The sequence below is a fragment of the Asparagus officinalis genome, unplaced genomic scaffold (genome assembly GCF_001876935.1).
Source record: "Asparagus officinalis unplaced genomic scaffold, Aspof.V1 AsparagusV1_Un327, whole genome shotgun sequence".
NCBI classification, from domain to species: domain Eukaryota; kingdom Viridiplantae; phylum Streptophyta; class Magnoliopsida; order Asparagales; family Asparagaceae; genus Asparagus; species Asparagus officinalis.
In genome coordinates, this window is record NW_017972592.1 from 11,152 (window position 1) to 34,471 (window position 23,320).

General features: G+C 37.8%; 1 protein-coding gene across 1 annotated transcript in view; it reads right to left on the bottom strand.

The window, feature by feature from the left end:
- LOC109827628 overlaps positions 1 to 16,871 on the bottom strand; it is a 22,201-nt gene extending 5,330 nt beyond the window's left edge. The window contains exons 1-2 of the mRNA XM_020394643.1: positions 16,786 to 16,871; positions 16,419 to 16,557 (exon numbers count right to left, since the gene is read on the bottom strand). Of these exons, the coding sequence (XP_020250232.1) occupies positions 16,419 to 16,557; positions 16,786 to 16,871 (225 nt within the window). The remainder of the gene's footprint in view (positions 1 to 16,418; positions 16,558 to 16,785) is intronic.
- Positions 16,872 to 23,320: the final 6,449 nt, after the last annotated feature.

The window sequence follows — 23,320 nt, forward strand, 5'->3', positions numbered from 1 at the left end:
ACCACCGCCCTCGACCGAAGGTGTGGGCCCACGAGGAGGATAGATTTCTTGAAGGGGTAGGAAGAAGTCCACCTCCTCCCCTGTAGTCGGAGGAGCTCCGACTAAGAAGGTACAGGGACTGCATTTTCTTTTCTTTTTTTTTCCCTGGCCGGAAAGCCTCGCCCGTGCTTGCTGATTTTGTTGCCATCTCTATGGGCCTCGGCCCAGCCCACGACGGTATAGAAGCGATAGTGTTTCTTACTAAATTACACATATGCACATATCTACACTTTAATCTCACATGATGTATTAAAAAGTGGATACTTCCTAAAGTACAGAGGAGTAGATATGATTTATAAATTAAATGTATTAAAACTTAGATTATTCTTTAAGTATATAGGAGTAAGTATGATTTCTAGTTTTAAGCGTACAATAATTAAATCAAATGTGTTAAAAATTAGAGGAAGGCAAGTTCATGCTTAAAAAACAGGGACCACGGTGTGCACATTAGGATAAAAATATCTGGAAATGCATACGTTAGGGTGCGAATATGGAAACTAAATTGTCTATATCTATTTCTTATTGGTATTGAACAAATAGTGAAAATTTTGGATGTGTATCCAAATTACTAGAACAGATGTCGATTAATAGATCTAATTTTAGCTTTGGCTATACTTAGAGTACACTAATAGGTTCTCTCGTAACATATAACCTATGTATTTGCAATTTTATCTAATTTCATCATATCCGTTTATGTTCATATAAATATTCTCATAATTTATCCGTATATGCATTCGATTTTAGCTGGTATAGAATTTTCCTTATGGTAAATTTCATAACTCAATCGTTTGTACTTTAGCGCTAACAGATTGACTAATTTTATCCTTCTTTATTCTAATGCATAGATTAATTTGTTTGATGTTTCCCTTTAAACTTTGCCCTGACCTCGAAATGTAGCCCAACGCCTCGTTTGGTATGCGGAAATGATTCTCATGTTCTTTTTCTTTTGATTTCATAAATCTACTTTTAAACATAGTTTTTATGTTTGTATAATGAGACACTATCCTATAATGATACATCTATATGTTTTCTCATTATCTTATGGTATATGGGTTATACTTAGCATATTTTCTATCTATGCTTGCTCACATAAATTTGCCTTGGTCATTATTGCATATATTCCATAAGGCATTTTGATAGGGAGAGCAATCCCTATATTTGTTTTTACACTCACTTATGCTTATTGGTAGGGGGAGCTTTCGCTCTCTTCCTCTTTTATTTTCCCCTTTTTGATGTTGTCAAAGGGAGAGAAATATTATAAGTATATCTTGTTTTGGTTATATGCATGATAATTCTAATTTACATATTAATTTCCTCTCATGCATATATCTCTTTTTTTAAATTGTTTATCATCATCAAAAAGTGGGAGATTGTTGGGTCCTTTTGTTTTGATGATCTTTAACAAATAATTTACCACTAATGTTGTTTGTCTAGTGTTTGTGTTTTGTATTTATTCTAGGCAAACAATATGTTGGAGGATGGATGGAATCGAGCTTTCACGATCATATCCAATAGAGGTTGGTGGAATGGTGGTTGAAGCATTGCAATTCAAGTTGAAGATCCAAGTTTAAACTTCATCCGCAAGTGTACCAAGAAAGAGCTTCGTTGAAAATCACAAGCTTGGGCAAACAATATGTTAGGGGATGGATGGAATCGAGCATTCACGATCATATCCAATGGAGGTTGGTGGAATAGTAGTTGAAACATTGTAATTCAAGTTGAAGATCCAAGTTCAAGCTTCATCCGCAAGTGTACCAAGAAAGAGCTTCGTTGAATATCACAAGCTTGGGTAATTTAGTTTAGGTTTTATATTATGTGTGTTAAGTACTTTAAGCTCAATATCATATACACACACATTTTATTTGGTTTCTATGTATATATATATATATATATATATATATAACTTAACAATCATAACATTCATCTTTTATTAAGTCTATAAAATCAGTTTATAAAGTTTTAAAACATGGTTTATGTCCAATGTCAAAAACAAGTGTTTTTCATTTATATGTTTTAGACTACTTTGTAAAATGAAGAGACTTCTCTTTTGGGAGGTGTTTTTTAAAAACCAGTTTTTGTAACTAACATGTATATTATCATGTTTACAATCATTTTCTAAAGTTTTATATTTTTCTAATTTTATTTGCTATTTTTTAAAGATGTTTAAAAATCAGATTTCTATTTCAAAACAGGCTGATAACCCGTTATCAGTCGACTGGTCAGTCGACTGATGACATCAGCCGACTGATGACATCAGTCGACTGATGACATCAGTCGACTGATGTGTCGATTGAAAAAATCGCCTGGAACAACAAATAGTTTTTATTTTGTTTTGGTCGACTGACCAGTCGACTGATGAGATCATCAGTCGACTGATAAGGTCGTCAGTCGACTGATGAGCTGGAAAATGCCTCTAACGGTCAGCTCATCAGTCGACTGATGGAAGTCGTCAGTCGACTGATGACATAACAGCTAGTTTTTTTCAGCCTTTGTCATGTTTTGATTTTTTGTTTTTTTTTTTGTTTGGGTTTCTTGATCTTTGGGGTTTCCTAGAAATACCCCCTTATACCCAGCTCTATTGTGATAACCAAGAATGTTTTAAACAAGTTTAACAAGGGTTTAAAGTTTGTTTTAGTTTGTTTAAAAGAGTGTTTAAGAGTTTTGTTTGTGAAGAGAATTTCACAAAAGCAAGTGGAGATCATCTATTGTGTTTAAGCATCCAACTCTTCTCCCTCTTTCTATTGATCTATAGAGAAGTTTTTCTAAACTCTATTTCTAGCAATTTATATGTTTGAACTTAATTTCCATAAGCTCTATTTCTAGCAATTTATATGTTTGAACTTAATTTCCATAAGCTAGATTTACATTGAGTTTAGTTTTGATTTATTTATCTCTTTGTTCACACACAACCTATTAAGCTTATTGTATTTACATTCATAGTATAATTTGGGTTGTGGGGAACTTTAAATCGTACATCCAAAGATAAAATATTTACTAACCTAATTGCCAATAGATTATGCAACCGATTCGCCAAATGATAAAAAAAAATATTGTAAACATTAGATAAAGATTAGCCACACATATATATTTTAAAAAGAAATAATGGTTACCTAACCGAGTCGCGTCGAGTCGAAGATGAGATTTTTTTCTATTGCATACGCGATGGAACTAAGGCAAAGTCGAACAAAGACTAGTATTTTAATATTTTACATTTATTTGTATATTTGTACGAGTAGCTAATGATATTATTTCTATAGAAATAATTTTTCATATGAGAATTTATATCTATTCGTAACTTTTAAGGAGGGTATAATTGAAAATTATTTGATTATTTTATTCCCAGTGGGAATATTAATTCCTTGTTAAATGGTTGGTAATGATAATTAATACATAAAGTGGGAATTGATAAGAAGTGGGAATAACAATTCTAGCGTCTAAAAATACATCGTGTTTGGTACACATAAAGTGGGAATTGATAAGAAGTGGGAATAACAATTCTAGCGTCTAAAAATACATCGTGTTTGGTACGCATGAATAAAGAGTTGGAATTGTGTGGGAATAACAATTCTAGCGTCTAAAAATACATCGTGTTTGGTACGCATGAATAAAGAGTTGGAATTGTATTCCATTCCCACTCATTCCCGCGTACCAAATGAGGCGTTAGGGTATTTCTTATATTAGTCTCCTAAATGTAACCTATTTTAAAAATGTCCCCCGAAATCATCATATATTTTAAATAAGTCCCCTCTCTCCATTACTTTTATTAAATAAATCGCATAGGTTAAAACAATTAGCCTAACTCTGAGTTAATTAAATTTCATAATCTATGTTTTACTCTCATCTGGTTTAGAAATTTATGCCTAATATTCGCAATGTACCAATGGGGTACAAGTAGAGGAAGAGGAGAGGAAGAGGAAGAGGAAGGAAAGAGGCATGGTGGAAAGTCAAAAAAGTTATTATTACATTGAGCGAGAAAGTGTTAGGAGGGTTGGTCCTACATTATTTCGATACAACCACTCATCGGTGAATACTATTGCTCATCAATGAGTGAGTTAGACCCATTGATTCTAATTTCTCATTGATGAGAGAAAAAGTCCAGAGACTATTTGGTCATTGATGAGCCCTAGGACTCATCGATGAGCTCTTATAGTGAATCAGCGATTCTAATAAGTCATCAATAAAGGAAAAAGTCCAAAGACTTTTTGGTCATTGATGAGTTATCCTGCTCATTGGTGAGATTGAAGTGAAAATTCATATTTTGAGATTTAATCCAAGCCATTCGATGCAACCAAGATATACTTCTCTTCTCTCATTTCACAATACTTCTACCGACCTAATTGAAACAAAAGAGAGAGAGGAAGAGAGAGAAAGCTAGGTCTTGGAATTTTGAATTTGAAATCTCATCGAAATCATCTAGAAGCTTTTCAGATTACTCCCTAGTCGTGTTCTTCACCATTGGATCTACAAATGTTGAGGAGTGCTACCCCTGGAGCATCATTTTCAACCCCTATTCTTATAGAGATTTGCTTAGATCATCAAGGAGAATAATTTGATTGTCGAGAACAATTTGATTGTCAATGGGGTGCAAGATTTTTTATTTTGTGCTCAATTGATGTTGATTTTGTGATACAAAATATTTTTTTTCACAATAATGTGACTGGTTTTGTATGGCACACTCAAGCCAGAGTTAATTAAGGGTTAGCGTTACTAGCTAGGAGGCAGATTTAAAGCTGTGTGATATTGATTGATGTAGGTGACTAGTCTAGGGTTAGATTAGGATGTTGTCTTGTATCACCTACGAGATTTGGGTTTATAATCTAGAAAACTCCCATATAGTGTGGAAGCTCCTCCTCATCTCCTCCTATTGAGGAGAAAGAGTGGATGTGAGATTTATTAGAGCTACTATAAAATCTTCTGTGTTTGTGATTGTCGTTGCTTGTTCTTTATTTTGATTTTTTGGCTGCATAATTCTTTGATAATTCTTTTTATTATCGAAAAAGTGTAGCAACCCTATTAACACCCCCCAAGACTCACATCTTAGATCTAGTGGTATCAGTGCCTGATATCCCGATATTATTCTTAACATCCTAGGACAGATGATAAATTTAGAATCCTCAATCGCTTTCTCAAAAGGACATGCTATAAACCGACCCCCGTCTTTTGATGGGACGAGTTTCACATGTTGGAATGCTCGCATGAGAGTATTCCTTCTTTCGACTAACTATGATGTTTGGAGTGTGGTCTTTTATTTGTTTTTAAATCTCAACCGGTTAAGGGGATGTTTGGCAAATTGAAAGTGAATTGGAAGTGTGAAAGCCATTTTTTTACAAGAGAGAAAATGTATCTATGTCGTCATGCAAGTGAAATACAATGTTTGTTTACACAAGTAAATTATCGTTGGAAAGTAGAAAAGTGAAGATAGTTAAGATGATGTGACAATTCATTTATTTACATATTTATTGAAAACCATATCATACTCTAAATGGTTTTTGATAACTACAAAAAGTATTCAACGATTAAAAATACATAACTGACATGATTAGACACTGTAGGCTGTCTAAAAATCACAATAGATAGCTTATCCCCTATCAAACACTGATGATGGAAGTTACAATCTGACGACTTCCAGAAGACTGCAATTTGAAGCTTTCACGTAGATCGCTGAAGGTTACAATCTGACGACCTTCACGACAGCCGATGAGAGCTCTAGTTTCAACCAGCATTCACAATCAACTCGGGCAAGTTAACATCTGACGATCTCATATTCTCAAGGAGCCAAAGATGAAGATTACAAGACAATGATCTTTGCAACGCTATGACAAAAGAGATTACTTGTTGATTAATCTCTTCACAGCAGACGCGTGAGGTCCTCCCGTATATCAACACCAAGACGGCTGTGCATCCTCCCGTATAATTCAAACCAAGAGTGTGCATCCTCCGTGTGTCCACAATAAACCCAGGGTCGAACCCGCGTCACCAACATCAAAACGCCAGCGGTCGAAACCCGCGCTACTAATCAATCAAATAGCCGCCACCGGGTCGAAACCGCGCTGTTACACAAACATCAAACGCCAGGGTCGAACCCGCGTTCACATATCAAAACGCCAAGTCGAACCGCCGCGTCGAACCCGCCGTTTCACACATCAAAAAACGCCAGGTGACCCCGCGTGTACACAGGCAAAACGTGAGTGACCTCGCGTTATCGTAGGGGTCCAAGCCCAACACCGAACCCGCTCACAACACAAAACGCGAAGTGACAGCCGGCGTCACAAGATCAAACGCAGGCTGGTCGGAACCCCGCGTTACAAGAGGCGGAACCGTGAGGCGACCTCGCGTTCGTAGGGGTCAGCCAACACCGACCCGCCTGTTTCTAAGTGACACAAAACACAAACGCGAGCGACCTTGGCGTTTTCATTCAATGTTAGCCAACACCCCTCGCGTCTAATTCAAAGACGCGAGGTTAGGGTCCTGAACACGCCAACGTTGGCATTTGACTATTCAACATGAGTTGAACGGTTCTAAAACACGTGTTTCCACGATTTTACAGGGGGTTACACACATAGGAGAGATTTTAAGGGCGGTTTCACCCTTAATCTCTATAAATAACTGAAGTCAATTCAGTTCAAGTCTCATCTTTTTTGCGGTTGGAATTTTTGGCTGCGGATCGACCACGAAGTGTTGCAATTTATCGCGGTAGCTGAGACTTCGGCGCAAAGGGAGAGATCGCCAATAGGAGCTCTTTCAATGCATCGATCTGGAAGGCTTCTTCAGCAACGCGAGATCCGAGGCTTTGATCCTTGGCTATTAACCGATCTTCGGTTCAAATCAACTCTTTTACAGAGTTCTTCTAAACTCGTTCAGAGTTCTCAAACTTGCCACGCAAGTTCTCCACAACGTCAAATCGTGAGGAGAAGATATCGTTCCAGTGAATCAAGATATTCGGATCGTCAACGGAGAGCAAACTCGACGCAAGCATTCGGGGGAGGCACTCCATCGCCACCGTGAAGAACCCAGTTTTAAACAAAGAGGAAGAACCAATTTCGTTCTCCTCTCTTTTGTAATCGAATTGTAATCAGAATCAAAGGAATACAAGTCAATTTTCTTTTGTTCTTTTTATTACAATTTTTTCAACAAACAAAAGATGGCGACTCTGCTGGGGACTAGCTTCTCTGACGAAGAAGTGGTGGTGCAATCCGACGTTCATCTCACTGGATCAATTGTCGAAACTCTCGTGGTAGAGTTTGATCAAGCCAAGTTTGAGAAGGCTATCTCCTCTGGATCCCTTAGCCCCAAGGCTATGCGCAAGATCCACAAAGTCTCCAAGGAGAATAAATCTCTAACTGTTGCTGGAGTGCCGAAGAAAGTCCTCTCCTTTGGCCGCAATTTGTCGAACAGTCACTCTGCTTCAGGAGCGAGCTTAGCCTCAGCCGAACTCGCCCAGCGAGTTGAATGTCCCACATCCGCGTCAACACGATGTGTTTCAGGCCATAAACGGCTTAGAGAGGAGATGAGCTCCATAAACGCCGATGATGCTCCTGCAAAAACCTTAAAGCAGGCCAAGAAGAACGCTGCTCGTCGAAGAAGAAGGTCTCAGCGACGAGCACAACTTCGAGAAAATCGATCCTCCAACCAACGCGAGATTCGCGTTCGTGAGCCTGAACGCGACCCTGAACTTCGCGTTTATGAGCCCAAACATGAGCTTCGCGAGAACCAGATTGAACGCGGCCCTCAATGGCGCGTTTTACTTCCAAAACGCGGACCTCAAGTCTACATTGAACGCGAACTTCAACTTCGCGTTTCCCAGTCAAAACTCGACCCTCGCGTCGACAATGAAGAACGCGACCCTCATGTCGCCAAACCAAAACGCGACCTTCGCGTTTCAAGTGCCAGACGCGACCCTCACGTTTCAAGTGCCGAACGCGACCTTCGCGTTTCAAATGCCAAACGCGACCCTCGCGTCCCAAGTTCCAAATCCAATACCGCGCCTGGTGTATATCGTGGAGCTTCGGGGCGCTGCCCCGAACCCCGCCGGGGGGTATACCATCCCCCCCGACCTTCGCGTTTCAAATGCCAAACGCGACCCTCGCGTCCCAAGTTCCAAATCGAGACCCCCGAATACTCTGCGTAGCGCGACTAGGTTGAGGGGCGGATATAAGAAGTTTATGGATTCAAGGCATCTCAACCAGATCCATATTCACCAAGAGCCAGTCCTGTCCAATCATGGACTGGGGGTTCCAGTTCAAACCTCACAATCAGTGAGTAATTCTCCTCGAATCTTTATAACAGATTCGAGAGAGTTCACATCGAGAGAAAGATCGATGCAACAAGTCATTCGTTCATTTCAATGTGAACGACTGATTCCTACGGTCCTCTCGGGATGCCAATGCTGCTCATATGCGGCCCAACTGCTGGTGTTCAACCAATTTACGAACGTTGCTTTACCCAACCAACGACGGCGTTCACACAAGAAGAAGACTTCTGAGGATGAATACCTTAGAGTCACTTCTAACATGATCGGCAGAGAGAGATCATCAGTTCCTAGTTCCGATGAGTCAGAGAACGATCAATCTCCTGGCTTGAAAGACTTCCTAAATAAGTCTGATGGAGTTTATCAACATACTCGGACGCGAACAGGAGCCATTCCCCCTGTCAACTATCGGAGTTTAGCCAGGGGAACCAATTCCAATGATGAACACTCAGCCATTGCAGAGTCCCAGTCATCAAGCTCTTTTGTTGAACATGAGAGCTCCGCTTATATGACGGGAGGCCATGAAGATCTTGCGAAGAGACTTGATGAGCAGGAGGCCATGCTCAAACCAGGGGAACCAATTCCAATGATGAACACTCAGCCATTGCAGAGTCCCAGTCATCAAGCTCTTTTGTTGAACATGAGAGCTACGCTTATATGACGGGAAACCATGAAGATCTCGCGAAGAGACTTGATGAGCAGGAGGCCATGCTCAAATCTCAGCAAGAGGCCATCAATGAACTCCTGGCCCTGTTGACTCAACTCGTCGCAGACAAGGCCAAATCTCAGAAGACAGATTCGCCACTCAGGCAAGAATCTTCCCGAAGGGAAAGAACGTCTTCGTCCCGACCTCACACAAGCAAAGGGAAGGGAAAAATGGTTGATGACACGGCTTCTGACCAAGAAGCCCACAACCTGGAATCTTCCTCTGATGAAGGAAGAGAGACGGAGTATGAGCAAAATCCTCAGTCGGCTAAAATCGAGGAATTGGAAGCCCGCCTCAATGTCATTGCTAACAGAAGCGAGCTCCAAGATGAGGGAGTTGTCAGCCCCTACCCTGCCGAATGGGACGCAGCCTCTTATCCTCCAAAATTTGAAGTCCCGACGCTACAAGCTTTTGACGGCACGGGATCACCGAACCAACATATCTATCATTTCAAGTCACAGACTGGGAATGTAATATCAAACGATGCCATACTGGCTCGATTGTTCATTGGCACCCTTAAGGGAGTTGCCTTTGAATGGTTCAGGAAACTACCTGCCGGATGTATCCAAAGGTGGGCAGATTTAGAGAGACTCTTCCTGTCAAGATTTTTTGAAGAGGATACAGAAGTCTCCATCCATACCCTTTTTGCTACTAAGCAGAAGAAGAGGGAGTCCGTCAGAGCCTTCGTCAAAAGGTTCCGATCCATGGCTCTCCGGTGTTCGTCAGGTATGACACAGTCTACCTTAGTAGAGACCTGTCGACACAACCTGCAGACCAACATCCTAGCTCGAATAGGGGTTGCAGAATGTCGTTCTTGGAGACAACTGATCTCTCTAAGCAGGAGAAGAGGGAGTCCGTCAAAGCCTTCGTCAAGAGGTTCCGAACCATGGCTCTCCGGTGTTCGTCAGGTATGACACAGTCTACCTTAGTAGAGACCTGTCGACACAACCTACAGACCAACATCCTAGCTCGAATAGGGGTTGCAGAATGCCGTTATTGGAGACAACTCATCCTAGCTCGAATAGGGGTTGCAGAATGTCGTTCTTGGAGACAACTGATCTCTCAAGGCGAACAGGCTCAGAAGATTATTGCCAGGATCAAAGCTGAAGAACAAAGTGGGCAAGATCAGCCCGAGCAATCGGACCAAGCCCAATCTTCTCCTGAGCAATCGGACCAAGCTCATTCTTCCCAGTCAGAACCAGAAGATACTACGACCACTGAAGCTAATCCTCTTCAGTAGGATGCCGGGTCTCCAATAACTATCACGTTAACAACTACCTCTGATAGTCAAGCTCGTTAGATTGGGGCCCACTAGGCGACGTGCCATGTCTACCCTTTTTCCCCATGACTGGGGGTTGATTGATTTGTAGTTCATTGGATTCTGTCAACCACAGAATCTACCAAAACTATCACGTTAACATTTACCTCTGATAGTTCATCAACTTGTCAATCCGCTTCAATAGGATGACAGGTCCACTAAAACTATCACGTTAATGATCACCTCTGATAGTCTGCTCCCTCCAAATTCTTCTGCCAATCCTCTTCAATAGGATGGCGGATCCACAAAACTATCACGTTAATGATTACCTCTGATAGTCAAACTTATCAGATAATGGCCTACCAGGTGATGTGCCTCTATTTCGACTTCATGGATAGTGCCTCACTAGGCGATGTGCCTTGTCTATCTCTTTTTCTTCCCCTGCTAAGTCTTAATCAAGACTGGGGGTTGGTTACTTGGAATCCATTGGCTTAAGAGTAACGAATCTTTCACACCGTCGAGTTAACATTAAACTTCTGACGATTATCATCCCCACAGAGTATGCATTCAACTTGCATCACTCCCAATTTGTCACGTTAACAATATACCTCTGACAACAATCAACTTATCAATCATTGACAATAGGATTATAAGTCCTCAAAATTGCTCAAATCGCAATCTTCCCCAGCAAGACAATAAGTCTTCAAAATCGAATTCAAATCACAGGTATCAAAACTCATTGTTCCTGATGATAAACTCACCTAGCAAGTCTCCCCAGCGAGACGCTAATTCCCAAAATCTTGTGCAAGTCACAAGTACATAAATCTGTCACGTTAACATCAAACCTCTGACAATCCACTTATCAATCCTCGTCAATAGGATGATAAGTCCACAAAGTTGCTCCAATCGCAACATCCTCATGTCACGTTAACATCAAACCTCTGACAAATCCACTTATCAATCCTCTTCAATAGGATGGTAAGTCCACAAAGTTGCTCCAATCGCAACATCCTCATGTCACGTTAACATCAAACCTCTGACAAATCCATTTACCAATCCTCTTCAATAGGATGATAAGTCCCCAAAGTTGCTCCAATCGCAACATCCTCATGTCACGTTAAAATCACACCTCTGACAAAAATCAGCTTATCGATTCTCGTCAATAGAACGATAAGTCCTCAAAATTGCCCTGATCGCAATATTTCTTCCTGTCACGTTAAAATCACACCTCTGACAAAAATCAGCTTATCGATTCTCATCAATAGAACGATAAGTCCTCAAAATTGCTCTGATCGCAATATTTCTTCCTGTCACGTTAAAATCACACCTCTGACAAAAATCAGCTTATCGATTCTCGTCAATAGAACGATAAGTCCTCAAAATTGCCCTGATCGCAATATTTCCTCCTGTCACGTTAACATCACACCTCTGACACAATCCACTTATTGACTCTCTCTAATAGAGCGATAGGTCCTCAAAGTTGTCTTGATCGTAACAATCAACTTATCGACTCTCTTCAATAGAGCGATAGGTCCACGAACCAGTCAAGTTAACATCACACCTCTGACCAAATCAACTTATCGACTCTCTTCAATAGAGCGATAAGCCCATAAAATACTGTTAGGTTAACATCACACCTCTAACAGTCACCCCCCTAATGAACTTGTTAATCCTTTTTTTTCAACAAGAATAACAAGTTGTCATTATAAAATCCCCATCCTAGTGATAATAAAGAAAATTTTTGAATTTCACTTTAGGTGAAAATTCATGCCAAGTTAATACTATACCTCTGGCACTTCCAACTTTCTTTCGGTGTTTCAAGCCATACGGGAAGAAACGACACCAAAAATCCATGCCTTCACGCATGGGGGACTTTATCTCGATCCCAAATTAGAGATAAGTCTACGCCTAACACGCGTTGTCGGTTAATCTTTCACCGTAAAAAAGGACAAAAGTCTACGTATTCAACATCGTAGCGGGTCGTTATTAATAACACCAAAATCCATGTCTTACACGCATGGGGAACCTTATCCCAAATCCTAAGTAGGGATAAGCCTACGCCTAACACGCGTCGCCGGTTAGTCTTTTTCCGTAAAAAATGACAAAGTCTATGTATTCAAAATCATAGCATCAAGTCTAAGAAGGTTCATTCTCTTAGCACAACGTTACATGTGAAACGGATTCAAATAATTCACATGCTAGCCCGACTCAAACGGTAGTCGGTAAAGGCTTATCAAATCCGTTGATGGCTGAGGGTTTGCCAAAAATCCTATGCACGTTTGCAGGCCCATCAGCTTAATGGATGTGAGCCGAGACTTAAAACAGATGAGCCAAAGACAAGTCTCAAAGACTTAGTCAAAAATGCACGGAAGCCACTTCCATATCTTAAGTCAAAACGTTGAGGTCAGACCCGCGATACAAAAACCGAACGCCGAGGTCACACCCGTGTTCCAAATTCAAAATACAGGGTCCACCCCCACAGTCCAGATCATGACGCCGAGGTCACAACCGGGTTTCAAATCCAAAACGCCGAAATCAGCCCCGCGTCTCAAGTCCAAAACGCAGGGGTCCACCCCCGCATTCCAGAAGCAGGATTATGACGCATACCTTCACAAAGGTCCTACGTGGCAGATCCCTTCAACCAAGATGCCTTCAAAGCAAGTGCAGAGAACGACTCCTTTACGACAAGGAATCAACAGCTCTAAGATCAGAGTTAAGATCCAAAGTATTCCGAAAATTCGTCCCAGTCAACCGCGAACTTTCGAAAACTTTGGAGGGGGTTCTGTAGGCTGTCTAAAAATCACAATAGATAGCTGATCCCCATCAAAACACCGATGATGGAAGTTACAATCTGACGACTTCCAGAAGGCTACAATTCGAAGATTTTCACATGTCAAAGAGTTAAAGCAAAGATTACAAAACGATTTAAATCTCAACCGGTTAAGGGGATGTTTGGCAAATTGAAAGTGAATTGGAAGTGTGAAAGCCATTTTTTTACAAGAGAGAAAATGTATCTATGTCGTCATGCAAGTGAAATACAATGTTTGTTTACACAAGTAAATTATCGTTGGAAAGTAGAAAAGTGAAGATAGTTAAGATGATGTGACAATTCATTTATTTACATATTTATTGAAAACCATATCATACTCTAAATGGTTTTTGATAACTACAAAAAGTATTCAACGATTAAAAATACATAACTGACATGATTAGACACTGTAGGCTGTCTAAAAATCACAATAGATAGCTTATCCCCCATCAACCACCGATGATGGAAGTTACAATCTGACGACTTCCAGAAGGCTGTAATCTGAAGACTTTCGCGTAGATTGCTGAAGGTTACAATCTGACGACCTTCACGACAGCCGATGAGAGCTCTAGTTCAACAGCATTCACAATCAACATCGGGAGTTACAATCTGACGACTCTCATATTCTCAAGGAGCCAAGACGAAGATTACAAGACAATGATCTTTGCAACGCTATGACAAAAGAGATTACTTGTTGATAATCTCTTCAAGGCAAGACGCGGAGGTCCTCCCCGTATATCAACACCAAGACGCGGTGATCCTCCCCGTATATCAACACCAAGACGTGGTGATCCTCCCCGTGTGTCAACAATAAAACGCCAGGGTCGAACCCCGCGTCACAACATCAAAACACCAGGGTCGAAACCCGCGTTACAATATCAAAACGCCAGGGTCGAAACCCGCGTCACAACATCAAAACACCAGGGTCGAACCCCGCGTTTCAATATCAAAACGCCAAGGTCGAACCCCGTGGTCGAACCCCGCGTTTCAACATCAAAACGCCAAGGTCGAACCCCGCGTTACAACAGGCAAAACGTGAGCGACCCTCGCGTTCGTAGGGGTCCAGCCAACACCGACCCCCGCGTTTCTAAGCTACAACAAACCAAAACGCGAGCGACCCTCGCGTTCATCAATGTTCAGCCAACACCCAACCTCGCGTCTCAATCCTAAGACGTGAGGTTAGGGTCCTGAACGCCAACGTGGGCGTTTGACTCATTCAACATGAGTTGAACGGTTCTAAAACCGTTGCCCACGATTTGGGGGCGGTTACATCCCACTTAGGAGAGATTTAAGGGGCGGTTTCACCCCCTTAATCCTCTATAAATAACTGAAGATCAATTCAGTTCAGGGGCTTCTTTTTCGGTTGGAATTTTTGGCTCGGATCGACCACTGAAGGTTGGCATTTATCCGGAGCTGAGACTTGGCAGCAAAGGGAGAGATCGGCAATAGGAGCTTCTTCAATCATCGGATCTGGAAGCATTCTTCAGCAACCGAGATCCAGAGGCTTTGATCCTTGGCTTATTAACCGAACTTTCGGTTCAAATCAACTCTTTCATAGAGTTTCAAACTCGTTCAGAGTTATCAACTCATCAAGAGTTCTAAAACTTGACACGCAAGTTCTCCACAACGTCAAATCGTGAGGAGAAGACATCGTTCCAGTGAATCAAGACGTGCGGATCGTCAACGGAGAGCAAACTCGACGCAAGCATTCGAGGGAGGCACTCCATCGCCACCGTGAAGAACCCAGTTTTAAACAAAGGGGAAGAACCAATTTCGTTCTCCTCTCTTTTGTAATCAAGTTACAAAAATAAAAAATTTAATTCATAGGTTAACAATTTGAAAAAAAACCATGTAAAGACCCCTTATCAGATTAAACCAACAACTACAGCTTATATCCTCAAATTTAAAAATAAAGATTTTTTTTATCATAGTCCCTTACATCCTTAATGTTTGGGAACTAGTCTCTCAATTCACTAAAATTACAATTGTGTCCCTTGTTGATGTCAGTTATCGAACATGAGATATTATTTTTGAAACACTTAAAAGTATTACATGGATTAGACAGTCTTTTTGAAAGGTTTCTTAGACCAAAGGTCTTTTTAATTAGCCTAAAAATATAGTTGGACGGTTAAAAGTAAGCCTTTAATGAGCTTGGTCCACGGCCTACCTATTATCTTGGGCGGTCTAGTAACTATCCCTATCAGTGGGTTTATGAGATGACTAAGGAAAGGGAAAGAATGGAAAAAAAATTGTAATGATCGTAAAATTTTGATACTAGTTAAAATAAATTTTTGGTATTTTAAATTATTTAATTATGATTTTTAAAAGAGTATTTGTATTTTTCTCGATTTTTTAGAAATTTTCTATGATTTAAAGTCTAAGTTTTATATTTATTTAAATAGTTTTGATATTTATATATTAATTTAGTGCAATGAAATTTTTTGGGATTTATCCGTTGTGTTACTGATACTATTACGTATTATTTTAAATAATACGTCGTATTATTATTACTATTACGTATTAATTCTTGTATTATGTTGAATTATTAATTACGTATTATTTGTGTAAATTATTGTATTATTTTAATTATCATGTATCAGCTGTCGTATTAGCATAACTGGTACGTTTTATCATGTAGATAATTGTCACATAATTATTTGATTTTAAATGTAAGTAAATATATTTATATTATTATTTATTCTCGTTTAATTATACAATATGTGTATATTTCGACTATTTCGTATCAACTATTTTATTAACACAACATGTACGTTTTTATTTGTAGATAATTATTCCGTAATTGGTTTAATTTTTTTATACCCGTAACTATTTATTTAATTATTTTTATTTAAATATCTGAACCCATTTGAAAATAATCTAAAGCTTTTGCTCCCCGTCAAACCCCCAACAACCATCCCCCTCATCACGTTTTCTCTCCTCACTTTTCCAAGAAAATGGCTATCCACGCGCACCATAAAATTAGACTAAGCAGCTCATCATCAATCATATCTTAATTTTTTATTATTAAACTTTTTTATTTAAACCCTCACCAACTCCTCTCGTGCTCAACCCAGCTCTCTCTCTCTCTCTCTCTCTCTCTCTCTCGATCGAGCTCCGCCCCTCAACGAGACCGCACCGCCCACCTCAGCCCCGTCTCTCTCTCCTCAGCCGCTTTCCTTGGCCGCTCCCCCGCTGCTGCCCTCCACCGCCACATCTGCCTCCCTCGCCTTCAACCCAAGTTCCTCCCGCGCCTCCCCCCCCCTGAGCTCGAACCCGCAGCCGCCAGTCCACGCCGGGCCGCACAGAGCGTCTCCCGCCGCTCGGCCTCACCCTGCTCGAAGGCCGTCGCCAACCTCACCTGAACCTTCACATCATCGCCGACCATCACCACGCCTGTCCTCCCGCTCTGACAGCGACCGAACCCACTCCCTAGATCTCCGACATCCTTCACCGCTGCCCGACCCTTGTTCGCCGCCTCCTTCGACCCAGACCGTCGCCTGACACCTCAAGACCCCGCAGCCGTCACCAAAGCCCAAACCCGCAGCCCCCATCTCCTTGCCGACACAGTCTCCCACCCGACAACCCTCCTCATCGCCGCCAGCCTCAACCGGCCTGCTGTATGAGCCACCGCTCAACTCCTGCAGCCCCCTGCCGAGCTCCCTGCCGAGCTCCTCTTCCCCCTGTCGCGCCACCACCCGCCGACACGCAGCGACGCCCGACGCTACCTTCCGTCATTGGCTATCCCCAAACCCGACAGCCCCTCCGCCTCGCCGTCGAGCTCACTGCCAATCATCCGCCCCGTCTCCTCCATCGTACGCCATCTGTTCGATCGTATGCTGACACATACCTAGTTGCAGAACCGCCATCCGCTACATCACCTCGATCGCCACACGTCGCGTCCGCATCGGCATCGTAGCCTCATCATCAGACCCCACGGTCTCGTAGGCAAGATCCCGATACTCTCTTGATTTGTCATTCAATTCTTAGATCCGCTCTGAATTAATTAGTTGCTTGCAAGATCCCTATTCTTGCTTAGTACAATTTTAGATTGATCACAGATTAATTATTTGATCACAGATTAATTATGCATACGAACTCGTTACCCGAATAATTACTCGTTAAGAACTGTCGTGAACGAATTGAACTGAGAACTATGATGTATAGAACTGTCGTGAACAAAATGGACTGTGAACAATAACGTATGACCATTCACGTTGTAATACATATACTGCGATGACCTGCACGGATTTATTTGACGAATGATATTAAAAAGTACAAAAAATAATATTGTGATAATAGATACTATAAAGATAAAATAAAATAAAATAATTTTAGATTAATTTATATTTTTAAAGAATTTATTGACAAAATAATCAATTTAATATAATTACTATTTTGGTGAAAAATCATTTTGAGTAATTATAATAAATTAATAGAATTTATTTGATAAAAGAATTATTTTAGAATAATTATAAATAATTTAAAAGAATTTATTTTAGAATAAGTATCAATTTAGAATAATTTTAATAATTTAAGAAAGTTTTATAAAAACAATTATTTTAGAATAATTATAAATATTTTTAAAACATTTATTTTAGAAAAGGGATTATTATGAATTTTTTATGATTTATGTTTCTTAAATTTAATTATGTGATATGTTATGATCTTGTTGTATATGATTAGTTGCATTTATTACTCTATGTTACGTTTGAGAACCGTTAGAAATTCATGACTAGTGTGGCCTGGTGTGTCCTGTTTAAGACTTAGAAACCTGTGTGTTGTGTTAGCTTAGAAAAACGAGAAGAGTTGGGATGGGGAAGTTAATATTCATGTGATCGGATAAGACTGTTGATGTATCTTCCAGGCTCGCTCCCGTGGTTGGTGTCGCCATCGGGGTTAGTTTGTAGGGCTAAAGTGAAGTGTGTACATCACTTTGGTCAGTGGGAAATTTATTTCTTCACCCGAGTTCTGTTTGAAGTTCGGATCAGACAAAAACGGATTGCGTGCAGTCCTCTAGGCTGCATGTGTAGCGGGATTGGATGCACGTAGAGGATTTGTGAACAGTCAGTTATCCGATGACAGGAGCGTTGACTCTGTGTGAGATGTGACTAGTGACCTGTTATACAATGGCTAGTAGTATGACCTCGTTACTTGGATGATTAGTCTGATCGCTAGCTACATGACCTCGTTACCCGATCGATTTTGGATTCTTCTGATTATTATATTCTAGTGGTGGATTTTATTTAGATTATTACTATTATTATTATTGTTCTTGCATTGGTCGTTCGACCGTTTCTACTTCCCTTGTGGGATCTTGCCGTGTGCCATACACGCTGACGTACACCTATTTTCTCTGGTGTACGTCAGATTTAGAGGATGGACAGGTCCAGGATGATGATGCATTAGAGCAGGAGTATTCCCAGCCGGAGTGTCTTCCAGGTGGAACAGAAGAACAGACGGAAGCTTAGCCTTTTCTTTTACGTAATCACTGATGGACACTAGATTACTTATGTAGTACCTTATCCTTTAGTCTTTCGAGGGACTTAGTTATTTTTACAGTACTTCCTTCTTATTTTGTTAGACTATGTATTTTCTTATTTTAGTCGGACTGTTTTGTAATAAGGGCATATTGACCCAAACTTTGTGTCTCGGATGATATTCTATTTGTGATATGTCTCTTTTTATTCTGAGTTGTTCATTATATTCTCTATACTGTGATCGGGGACCTATGCCTTTGTATTTATTTCTTGACGCTTAGCGTATTAGGTTGAGGAGAAATGTTTAATTTTATTTATTTTCCTTAATCTAATACGTCGCGGGCTTGCTCGCGTCCCTATTCTCTGGTATTTTGGAAAGCGGGGCGTGACAGTTTTTAGTGGTGGCCCATGTAGGTCACGGTCCCGGTCACGATCCCGAGTCCCTACCAGTGAGAATATAATGAGCAATTTAGAAACATATCATATTTTATCCGCGAGACTATTCTTAAGCCCTTATCCTATTTTCTTGGTAGATTTTATTTCATCCCTATCTTATCACTCTTTGACTCCAGAGTTTCCTGCGATTCTTGTCCCGTCGCTTCGTGACTACTCTCTCTTCCTATAACTTCTCTTTCCTCGTGCTGATAATGCCACATATTATTGTAGTATTTTATTTTATATATTATTCACACTATTAATCCTTTTTAGTATATTAGCTATTTCAGTTTAGTAAAATATTATTTATGAATTGCATCATTTTATATATTAATATGGTGTACTTGTAGATGGTGAATATTCTAGTTGACGTATGATATTAGTGTATATTAGCATTGGTTAATTACATGATATGCATTCATATGTGTGTTTGTTATAATATTCTTTAGTCATATACTCTATCATTATATTGTATATTTTTATGTAAAATGCAGTATATAGTATGTCATACATCAATCATGTTTTGTTCATTGTTAGTAATATTTACTTATTTTGCATGACAGTTACTATAACTATTCACAGTTTCATAGTATTTTGTACATGTTAATGTTTTTTTTCAATTCATTCACATTTTTAATATTTACATTTTATTGTTTTTTGGCGGTCAATATTTTCATATTACTATTGTTATCTCATATCAGCTAGCATCAAATATCATTTATCTTAATATGTTACTATAGTATAATCAAAATTTTAAATTTCACTCGGAATTACATGCATATTGTATTTATTTTAACATATGCACAATAGTTTTAGTATATATGCGATTAATGTGTATTATTGAAGTGTATTATATTAGTTAGTTATTTTCCTATTCAATCATCATTCTTCTTGACACATTTATTATTACATATTGGTAAGTGATATATGCTTAGTGATCTACTATTAACACCATTCGTTTATTTTGTTATGATTTTGTTAGTATTGTTTATATATTGATTATATTGTCATAATTGTTATATTGTATATATTTTCATTTGACTATGTTGTTTATACATGTTCATATCATGTTCATTAAGTGTTTCACATTTTTCTAGACTTCTCATACACCTTACTTGGCATGTCTGATATTCAGATTATTTCCTTGTGTTCTAATATACTTTTCATATCTACATTGTATATGTTGTTTTTCGAGATTTATGTTATTTTTAGATTTTTTTTATGTCATTGGTTGTTGTCCATTCTCTATTCATTATTTTCCTTTACTTATGTTGTGTTTTACTTTTCATTCTTTTAGACTCACTATTCTTTTTATTATAAGTGTATTCACGTATATTATTATATTTACGATATATATTTTTATTGACTTATAGTCCTTAATCATTTCTAGTATCAACCTTATCTAATAATGTTCTGTTTTATTTATTATCAGTGTTTATGTTCACATGTTCATTAATCATTCATGATATGTTTATCTAAAATTTATCGTTGTTTTTATTATACGAATATATGCCCTTCTTATGTTTTTATTTGTTTATATATCTATTTTATCTTTTATAATTTATGTTTTATGTATTATACATCATTTTTATGTATATTTATGCCGATTGTATTTATGTGATTTTGATTACTATGCCATATATTGCTACATCTGAATTGATTTTATACAGCAATGATTATTATTGTTGTATCTTGTTTATATTTATTATTTACCATATGAATATTGCTAATATTTTAATTTATTATATTGTTTGTCGGATACATATATACTTAAGTCATTCTTATTATGTTGTATATAATATGTTTATTTAGTATTACTTATTTGTTATTATGTCTATTTTGTCATATAATATTTTTGTGACTATTTTCATCATAGTTTATCTTGTTAGCATTATTAACTACGAGTATTTAGACTTTTTATATGTTTGTTATTATGTGTGTGTTTATTTTAATGGCTATTATATATGATGATTTTAATTGCTATATTATATAAACATGTTTAGTATTTGATTTAGTATTGTGTCGTGTACGTTAATTATTTACTGTCGAATGTTCTCAAAAAAAATAAAAAAATAAAAAAATATTGATTATAACTACAACTACTTATTGGATTGTCGTTATGTTCTATCTTTACTGTTTGATATATTTGATTTTTATGTATATGCTTCCTTACGCGTGTTTATGTTTTGACTACTTTAGACATGTCTTGCTATAATGCTATCTTTGAACTTTTAACATAATTGTAATTTTTATTTCGATACTTGTGCCTTATACGTTTTATTTAATTGAATGTAATTCGCTGATTGCATTCATGTGTTATGTTTATAACTATACTTTGTATATCTTGGATATTTATTCTACTAACTGATTGTATGATATTTCTATCATAATTTGATATTTTTATTATTATCTTTCTGTCTCTTTTGTTGTACAATGTGTTTATCTAAACTACATATATGTTGATTCTTTGCTATGTGTTTTGCTTGTATAATCTTCAAGTGTTTCTTTTGCTTGTATATGATTCATCTCATATTCGTATTGTATACTTGTGTTTTGGTGTTTTATCATGTTTATCACCTGCTTGCGGATGATTGACTTATATTTTGTTGATATTTTTGTCGTTTATCTTCTTTATTATTTATATCGTTGAGTTGATACGCTTTATCATATATTCTAGTGATTGACAAGTGGTTGAATTATGTATTTATATTTCATATCATATTTTTATACTATATATTTGTTATATTTGTTGTATTTTACCAATTATGTGTTATTGATTATGTTTTAACGTTGTGATGTGTCATCTTAGGATACTATCAATAATATCATGTTGATATTGTATTTTTTTATAATTGTATATTTGCTGTTAACTTCTTGCTATTAAACTGTGTTGACTTATATTTATATTTTTGCTTATGTCTAGATGTTGTGTTATATTATAATTTGATACGTATTAATTATTTATTTACAATATACATGCTTAAGCAATCTATTTCAATTATGTATTCACTCTCTATATGTTATACTTACATCATTCTTATTATTTATACTACATATCAGACTTTCTTATGACTTTAATTTGCTTTATATATTTGCATTGACTATTTACTTTTGATTCTCATGAATTATTCTCTATTGTGTCTTGTATAACTTATAATATACACATCTATTTCCTCATTCAACATTGCTCACACATTTGTCATGACGTGCTATGACCTCATTTCCATATTCCTGTCCTTGGGTTCTTTGTGCGTCACACGTATTTTGAATTCCGAAGACGGAATTTGTTTTAATGAGGGTAGAATGTAATGACCGTAAAATTTTGATACAAGTTAAAATAAATTTGTGGTATTTTAAATTATTTAATTATGATTTTTAAAAGAGTATTTGTATTTTTCTCGATTTTCTAGAAATTTTCTATGATTTAAAGTCTAAGTTTTATATTTATTTAAATGGTTTTGATATTTATAGATTAATTTAGTGCAATTAAAATTTCTGAGATTTATCCGTTGTGTTACTGATACTATTACGTATTATTTTAAATAATATGTCGTATTATTATTACTATTACGTATTAATTCTTGTATTATGTTGAATTATTAATTACATATTATTTGTGTAAATTATTATATTATTTTAATTATCACGTATTAGCTGTCATATTAGCATAACTGGTACGTTTTATCGTGTAGATAATTGTTACATAATTATTTAATTTTAAATATAAGTAAATATATTTTTATTACTATTTATTCTCGTTTAATTATATAATATGTGTATATTTCGACTATTTCGTATCAACAGTTTTATTAGCACAACATGTACGTTTTTATTTGTAGATAATTATTCCGTAATCGGTTTAATTTTTTTATACCCGTAACTATTTATTTAATTATTTTCGTTTAAATACCTGAACCCATTTGAAAATAATCCAAAGCTGTTGCTCCCCGTCAAACCCCCAACAACCATCCCCCTCATCACGTTTTCTCTCCTCACTTTTCCAAGAAAACGGCTGTCCACGCGCACCATAAAATTAGACTAAGCAGCTCATCATCAATCATATCTTAATTTTTTATTATTAAACTTTTTTATTTAAACCCTCACCAACTCCTCTCGTGCTCAACCCAGCTCTCTCTCTCTCTTTCTCTCTCTTTCTTTCTCTCTCTCGAGCTCGAGCTCCGGCCATCTCTGTCCACGCGCACCATAAAATTAGACTAAGCAGCTCATCATCAATCATATCTTAATTTTTTATTATTAAACTTTTTTATTTAAACCCTCACCAACTCCTCTCGTGCTCAACCCAGCTCTCTCTCTCTCTCTCTCTCTCTCTCTCTCGATCGAGCTCCGC